General features: G+C 78.4%; 1 protein-coding gene across 1 annotated transcript; it reads left to right on the forward strand.

Moving 5' to 3' along the window:
• Positions 1-4: 4 nt before the first annotated feature.
• Positions 5-334, forward strand: CNTF (ciliary neurotrophic factor; the record flags this gene model as incomplete). Its single annotated transcript, XM_026040241.1, has 1 exon — positions 5-334. A coding segment is annotated over one exon (330 nt), but the record flags the coding sequence as incomplete, so codon positions are not given.
• Between the last annotated feature and the right edge of the window lie 665 nt (positions 335-999).

Below are 999 nucleotides of genomic sequence, written 5' to 3' on the forward strand. Positions count from 1 at the left end.
CGGCCCGGGCGCCCTGCACGACGCTCTGGCCGCCCTGCGGCTCCGCGTGGCCGCGCTCGCCCACCACCTGCGCGAGCTGCTGCGCCTCGAGGGCCCCGCCGCGCACCGCGACGGCGACGATGACGGCGACGATGACGGTGCTGATGACGCCACTGATGACGGCGCCGAGGACGGTGCCGAYGACGGCGCCGGTGCCCGGCTTGGCCTCTTCGAGCGGCGGCTGCGCGGGCTGGCCGTGCTGCGGGAGCTGGCGCGCTGGGCCGTGCGCTCGGCGCGCGACCTGCGCCTCATCGCCAAGGCCGGCGGCGCCGCCGACGCCGACGGGAGCCCCTGAGCGCCCGGGCGGCCGCCGCGCCGCGCACGGCCCCGCGCAGGGAAAGGGCACGGCAATAAATAGCCGCTCCGGCGGCGCCCGCCATCCCGTTTTCCTGTCTCTCCGTGGGGGTGTGGGAGCACACGGGCTGCGGGGCGGCGGGACCCATTCCCGGCTGGAGCGGCCGTGCCCGCCGGGACAACCCAGCTCCCTGGGAGCCCCGCGGTCCCCTGCCCCGGGGACCGGGACAGCGGGGAGCCGCCATCCAGCCCGTCCCCGTTCCCGYGTCCGGCGCGGGAAGGGCTGCACGCGGAGACATCCCAGCAGCGCCGGGGCCGGAACGCAGCGGCTGCGGCTCCGGGAGGAGCGGCCCACGCGGGGGCCGCCACCGGGGCCCTCCTCGCCCGGGCTCCGTGGCGGGTCCTGGCCAGGGAGCCCCCGAGCACCAGCCGGTACCGGAGCCGGGACCCGGCCGGAACCCTCCTGGCTGGAGAGACCCCGGCTCCCGTGCGGAGAGGCGGGAAAGCGGGCGCGCGCTCAGGAGCGTTTGGGGGGAAAACGGGGAAAACTGTCCCGGGCTCCCCGCGCGATTCCTCCCTCCAGGGACCGCGGGGACGCCCCGGTGTCCCCGAGCCGCCCCCCCCGGACGCAGTGGTTCCGTCCGGACCCAACCCCCCCCCGCGGGG

This window comes from Nothoprocta perdicaria, unplaced genomic scaffold (assembly GCF_003342845.1).
Source record: "Nothoprocta perdicaria isolate Ctin4 unplaced genomic scaffold, notPer1 scaffold_251, whole genome shotgun sequence".
NCBI lineage: Eukaryota > Metazoa > Chordata > Aves > Tinamiformes > Tinamidae > Nothoprocta > Nothoprocta perdicaria.